Genomic DNA, 6957 nt, shown 5'->3' with positions numbered 1-6957 from the left:
GTCTCAATGAAAAGCACCTGGGACAAGGCCCCAGACAAGGTCCTGGACAAGAGGCTGAACAAATGGGGCAAGCTGCATCCCTGCATGATGTGAGGAGGAGTGTGGCCATCAGCCTGAGAGAAGGTGTTGTCCCTCCCGCACCAGAGAGCCCACAGCCCAGACTGGCCCACCAGTTGGGGGAGAAGTGGAGGAGCAAGAGAGGAACCAGCAGCTGCTGCTGGCAGGGCTGTGCCCTGGGGCTACAAGAGGGGTGGGTTGGGATCCACCAGCATCATGCAGCTGCCTGGTGAGCAGATGCAAATGCAACAGGGCCACGCTGTCTCAGTAGGGCATGAGATGTAACAAAGGAGAGCACACATTAATTGCAGCTTCAGATTGAACTGTAGGAATTATTATTTATTTTCCTGGAGAGGTGGTACAGCTGTGGGACATGCCACCAAGGAGCTGGGTCAAGTCCATCCTTCAAGATATAGCTGGAAAAAGACATGGATGACCTTACCCTGTGCTGGTGGTGTTTCTGCTCCAAGCAGAAGGGTGGGCTGGAGACCCCCAGGGCTCCCTTCCCAGCAGCACCACCAGAATCTTGCAAGCTCAGAGAGGGGAAGCCTCCCCACCTGCAAATTCTTTCCCTTCCCCATGCCAGGAGCCCACACCACAGACCCAGGACACCTTGACAGCCAAGGTCATGTGCACTGGACCACAGCCCCATTCCAGGTAGGCCAGGACTCACACTGGCCCGCATCCTGCTGATGCTGAAGCCCATCACTTCCGCCACGCTGCTGGGAGTCCTGGCTGCTGCTCCCAGCAGGTGATCAGCTGATCCCGCCAGCGACTGGTGCTGCAAAGTCAGGCACAGAGATTGCCAGTGTGCCGGTGAGGGGCAGCGGGCTGAGAGGGACAGAGGGCTCGGGGAGCTGGGGGCAGCTCTGCCCTGAAAGCCGAGCCACCTGCATGCTGCTACCTGCTGAATAATAGAGGAGCTGACAGCCAGCTGGAGAGAAATGTGATCCTGGTTAGCCAGCCGGGGAAGACATCTGAGCTCCCAGCAGCTGCGATAGTGACTGCAAGGAACAAGCCTTCCTCCCCGCTGCTCCGTGCAGCACAGCCTGGTCGGGGTGGCTGGAGGTCTCTGCCCAATCTGGTGCACCTGGGTGGCCGGTGCCCGCTCTGGGAGCACGGGCTTGGGGCTCCGAGGATGATGTGAGCTGCAGCAGGAGTCTAGCAAGGCAGAGCTCAAGGGCAGAGCCGGGTTTCCAGTGACGTGAGGCAGAAGGAGCCTTCCTGCAGCCGGTGCCTGCACCCTGGGTCCAGCAACTCAACCCCATGTCTAGAGGAGGGGAGATGGTTTATATCCCGGATGACTCCGACTTCAGCTCCTTCAGAGATCAGTGCGAGAGCCTGGAGGGCTGGCACTGTCGATATAACAAGGCTGGCGTGACTGTGTGGAGTCAGGGCCAGGAGGAAAGCTGCACGGTGCAGAAAATCAAGGTAAGCAGATGCCAGCAGCTGCGGGACTACCAGCCCTCCCCTGCCCCAGCTGCCTGCCCAGCTGCCTCTGTGGGTCCCCAAGGTGCTGGCCTGTCCTGGGGGTGCACAGCACCCTGGTCCAGCCTGCCTGTGGGTGTTTCTGCCCCAAATGCAGGGGTTGATAGGGTTCACCCCCAGAGGTACCTACTCTGCAGGTTCTCCCTGCCTGCCACAGGCTTTAGCCTCTCGACCTGCTGGGTTGCCTGCTGCAGCCTCCTGCCATGCACGCATGCGTGTGTGCTCATGTTGCAGCTGCCCTTGATCCGGACACAAGCGGGAAGGCCCTGGGATCGATTACATTATGGAGATGGCTTTGTTGGGAGCCCCTGGGCATGAGACAGGCTGGAGGGTTGGCTCCCTTGTGCCTGTCCCATGACCATACTATCCTGGGACACATCATCTCTCATCCTGCACTGTACAAGCATCCCAGAGAATTTAAGAGCCTCAATGTGCTGTCTCAGGACGTTTGTTGCTTGTCGGGGCCAGATCTGGGATGCTGCAAAGGGATTAGCAGGACTCAAGCATCCCCCAGGCTGTTACACCTTGTTGCGCATCCACATGGCACTGCCAGGTGACCCTGAGTACATCCAGAATGGTTATGAGGTGCTGGGGGTGAGAGGCATTGGAGCCCCATCACAGGGTAAGCCCCACATGGGAGTATCTTGTGGGGCAGCACTTGGCTTCATGGCTGGTGTCACAGTCAGGGCTTTGGCTTCTCTGGCCTCCAAGGACCAGGATGCAATGATGGGATCCACCTGACCAAGCTGAGCCAGAGCATCTTACCAACAGACTGGCCAAGCTGGTAAGGAGAGCTTTCAACTAGGAGTATCAGGAAAGGGTTACTATGACCTGAAGAGCAGGAGAGGTGTGGGGAGGTGATGAGGAGGCACCTGGGTGCAGTACACTGGAGAAGGCTCTTGCACAGCTCTGCCAAACACAGTAACTGGCAGCCCATCTCGGGTGTCTGCACACCAGTGCATTCAGCTGGGAAGACACCAGGAGGAGCTGGGCACACAATGATTGCAGCTCTGCCATGGATGGAGGCCCAGCAGGGCCAAGGTGAGGAGGCAGAGGAGGAGGAGCAGCACTCTCTGCAAAGGTGCAGCTGCAATACACGCCACCTTGCCGCAGTGAGATGGGGAAGGACTTCTGGGCTAGGATCAGGCTGCATTTAAGCCAGTTGGGCATGCACAGGTCCACAGCACCAGGCAGGACACACCAAGAAGTGCTTGAAGGGGTTTGCCAACATCTCTTTGAAAAGTCCTAGAGACTGCAGGAGAAGAGTCAAATGTCATATCCATCTTCCAGAAGGGCAAGAAGGATGCTCCAGGGCAGTATGGGCTGCTGTGTCACCTCCATCCCTGGAAAGGTAATGGAAAGCATCCTCCTGGAAGCTATGTCCTGAAGGACAAGGGCAGTAGAAACAACAGCAGGGACCTACCAAGAGGAAATCATGCTTGATCAGCCTGGTTGCCTCCTGCAATGAGAGGACTGTGCGAGGATGGAGGGAACAGTGAAAGCCACATACCTTGACTTCAGTAAAGCCTTTGTCAGGGTTTTCTATAGTCTCCTTGTCACCAGATTGATGAGGTATGGAATGGAGAAGATGAGGTGGGTAGAAAACCAGCTTACCACCAGGCTGATGGCATGGTGATCAGCAGTGAGGGGTCCAGATGGTGCCTGGTTGCTGGATCATACCCTGTTACTGCGATGGTGGGACTGGGTGCTCTCCCAGTGAGTCTGCAGGCAGCACTGAAGTTAGGAGAGCATTTGAAGTGCTAGAGACAAGGCTGCTGCTCGGCGTGACCTGTACAGGGTGGAGAGAAGGGCTGCAAGGGACCTCATGAAATCCAGCCAAGTTCCAACAACCACAGCCCAACAGAAGGGATGCAGTTATATCCCCTTTGGCCACCACTGAGCCCTATAGAAAGGGGACCCCAGGCAGGTTCAGGGGAGTCTGAGCACATTGCCCAGCCTGGATCATGGCAAGTAACACCTCCTTGATGTGGCTTTTCTGCTCTGGACAGGCCCTGGGCATGCTGCAGGTGTCAGCACTGCCCAAGGACCCTTCCCAAAATGCGGGTTGGAGGATGTCACTCAGTCTGGGCAGGAGAGCTGAGCTGCACAGGCTGTGCCTTGGGGATCAGAAGAGCCCTAGTCTTTCCATTAATGCAGGCGTAACCTGGAGAGTCACTGAGCAGTTGGAGTTTTGGGTTTTTTCCACCTGAATTCACTGTGGATGGCCTGATTTGCAGTTCTGTGCTTTCCCCATCCCAGCTGACTGCCTGTGGCTCATGGTGTGGCTCTTGCACAGCTTCTGTTCATCTGTGGCTGGAGATGAGTGGAGGACAGGCCTTAGGGGGGGATTTTGGGGGTGCAAGGCTGTGATAGCCCCCCTGTGATAACTGGAGCTTCCAGGAGCCCAGACGGACCATGAGCTCTACCTCCAGCCTGAGGCACCCTCCACCCCGCAGCAGCTGGGAGAGGGTGCCTGGGGGGTGGGGAGCAGGAGGAGGGGGCTGGGCACTCCCACACTCTCCTCCATGGTGCCTCAAGGAGCACAGCACATCTCCCAGCCTGCCCTGGGCATGAGTCCAGCATGTCAGGCAGCAACCATCACCCAGGCCATCAGGGAAAGCTTGCCTGAGATTGATGGGACCTGCCACGTTCAGAGGGCCATCTCCAATTACACAGCACTGCTGAACACCTCATCAAAGATGCAAGGTCTCTAACGAGGAACAGATGACATCTCCTTCCTCCGGGCATTGAGAGGAGTGGGCCAGCCGGCTTCATCAATAATGCACTTGCCTGTGCGGTCAGGCAGTTCCACGGCTCAGGTTACAGCCAGGGCTCCACCAACCTCCCTGGACCAGACCACACAACTGAGAGCATCATGCCAGAGCAGGACCATCCCTTTTCTTGCTCTGCAGGAACACGGGGTGAGGGGACAGGACCTGGACCACCAGGCAGCCCCATTTGAGGGCAGAGGGTCCTTTTACCCCCACCACCCTCCTGCCTTTGCTGGAGGGATGCGTGCGCTGCATGCCAGCAGTGGAGCTGGTGGCTTTGCCTGGACCATTGTGAAACAGACCACAGGGATATACCCTGCATGGCATGTGCGGAGAATCCTCCATGGCACATGTGTGTGACCCTATAGCAACACAGAGACATGCGACTGTACACAGGAACAACCCAAAGTCCTTGTCCCCAGAAAGGCACAGCTCCATGCCCTGGGGGTGGGTGTTTCCCCCTGATGGTGTCCCAGTGGCCTGACTGCCCTGTCTCTCTGCAGACTCGCATCTCCTGCAAGGACGTCCCTGCTGAGACCCTCTACGACGTGCTGCATGACACCCACTACCGCAAGAAATGGGACTCGAACATGATCGAGACCTACGACATCGGGCGTCTGACCGTAAATGCTGATGTGGGATACTACTCCTGTGAGCATCCCCCAGCCCCTCAGGACCCCCAGTGCCCCTCCTTCCCAACTCTCCAGGCCTGTGTGTGAGAATGGGGCCACGGGAGCAAGAGGTTGGGATGTAACAGGGTCTGTCTGCAGGGAAGTGCCCGAGCCCCCTGAAGAACCGGGATTTTGTCACCCTGCGCTCCTGGCTGCCCCTGGGCAATGACTACATGATCATCAACTACAGCGTGAAGCACCCGGTGAGCCCCCGACCAGCCCCAGCTCTGGCAGAGTGCTGGTCCCATGGGCTGGCGTGCCCAGGCAGGGCGGCGTGGCAGCTCTGGCAGGCTCTGAGTAGAACGACCTCTCTCTGCAGAAATACCCACCCAGGAAGGATTTTGTGAGGGCCGTGTCCCTGCAGACAGGCTACCTGATCAAGGCGAATGGTGCCGGCGCCTGTGTCCTCTATTATCTCACCCAGGTGGACCCTCGTGGTGAGTGCCAGCGGGAGGGGAGGGTGCAGCATGCCTTCTCAGAGGTAGGTCTCCTTCTATCCCCAAAGCTCACACACCATGGCTCTCCATCACCCAAAGGTACAAAGGGCACTGGGAAGAGGGGACAAACTGGGGAAGAAGGGGGTCCCCTCCCAGGGCACTGCATGGGACAGGTGCCATCAGCCCTGGGGGTGCCCAGCCTGGCACAGAACACTGCAGGCTGATGGTGCCTCCTCTGGGGCTGGCCTGGGCTGGCTAAGTGATGGGGCTTTGGGCTCTTGCAGGGTCGCTGCCGAAGTGGGTCGTGAACCGCGTCTCCCAGTTTGTGGCACCGAAGGTAAGCAGGGTGCATGGCCAGTGGTGGAATGCACAGGCATCAGGGATGAGCTGCCCTGAAGTAACCCCATAGGTAGGGGCAGGATGGGTGCTGGGTGACCCAGAGCTTACAGGATGGGTGCTGAGTGACCAAAGACTCACAAGATGGGTGCTAGGTGACCCAGGGCTCACAGGACATGCACTGGGCATGCTGCTGGGGCTGTGTGGTCCAAGCCAGGCCTCCATCCCCTCCCAGCACCCCAAAAAGCAAGCAATGGGGGAGCTGTGAGCTGTGCCCACAGACTGGGGTGGCTCCATCCCCACTGCGGACTTGAGCATTGTGACGGGCTGGACCCACTCTGCCCACAGGCGATGAAGAAGATCTACAAGGCTGGGCTGAAGTACCCGGAGTGGAAACGCAAGCATGACCCTGGATACAAGCCCTGGGTGTACCCAGAGCAGAACACGCTGCCCAGTGTCAGCCTGACGGAGCTCTCGGTGCAGCACGCCGACTCACTAGAGAACATCGATGAGACAGGACTGCCCGAGGACCACCTGAGTACCAGTGACCATGAGGCCTGAGCCCCTGCCACAGCCCTCTCATGTGGGACCCCCTTGTGACCAAAGCTTGGAAGCCAGGGGATATGGATGGGAATTTGTCCCCCTGCACCCCAATAGTCATGTCTGCTCTCCAACTCCTTCATCATACTCATCCCTACCTGGGCAGCAGGGGACTGTTCTATGGGAAGCTGCAGCATGGGGGCTGGAAAGAAAGAGGATGGGAAACCTGGTTCCCCCTGCACCTATAGTGGCCCATGGAGATGTCCCCAAGCAGGAGGTAGAACTGTCAGAGGAGTGGGTGCCCCAAGGAGAGGCTGAGCATGGCAAGAGAGAGGGAACCCTTCATGGGGTGGATAGGAGCTTTCTTGGCACCAGGATATCCCTTTACCACTGTAAGACCTTCTCAAAAGTCCAGAAAGGGGGGTCTATGGGGGTTCTGCCCAGGTTTTGCAGCAGCATAGGGCTTTGACTGACCCTCTCTGGCCCAAGGCCCTGCTCTGCCAGCCCCACGGTCAGGCTGGACCCACTCCAGCCCACCAAGACCTCCCAGGCTTTGTGTGACCCCACCTGCCATCTCAGGAAGCCCCATCCCAAGTCCTCTCCTGGGCACCAGACTCACCTCTGCACGCTGGCTCTAGCCCAGCTAGTTCTGAGGAC

General features: G+C 58.2%; 1 protein-coding gene across 1 annotated transcript; it reads left to right on the top strand.

Moving 5' to 3' along the window:
• Window positions 1–1323: 1323 nt before the first annotated feature.
• LOC308045931 (START domain-containing protein 10-like) lies at window positions 1324–6321 on the top strand (the record flags this gene model as incomplete). Its single annotated transcript, XM_080353486.1, has 6 exons — window positions 1324–1488; window positions 4820–4967; window positions 5087–5190; window positions 5307–5424; window positions 5709–5761; window positions 6109–6321. The coding sequence occupies 6 exons, from the start codon at window positions 1324–1326 to the stop codon at window positions 6319–6321; spliced, it is 801 nt and encodes a 266-aa protein (XP_080209612.1).
• Window positions 6322–6957: the final 636 nt, after the last annotated feature.

The sequence above is a fragment of the Nesoenas mayeri genome (genome assembly GCF_963082525.1).
Source record: "Nesoenas mayeri genome assembly, chromosome: 14".
NCBI classification, from domain to species: domain Eukaryota; kingdom Metazoa; phylum Chordata; class Aves; order Columbiformes; family Columbidae; genus Nesoenas; species Nesoenas mayeri.
This window is presented reverse-complemented; position numbering and strand designations above follow the sequence as displayed.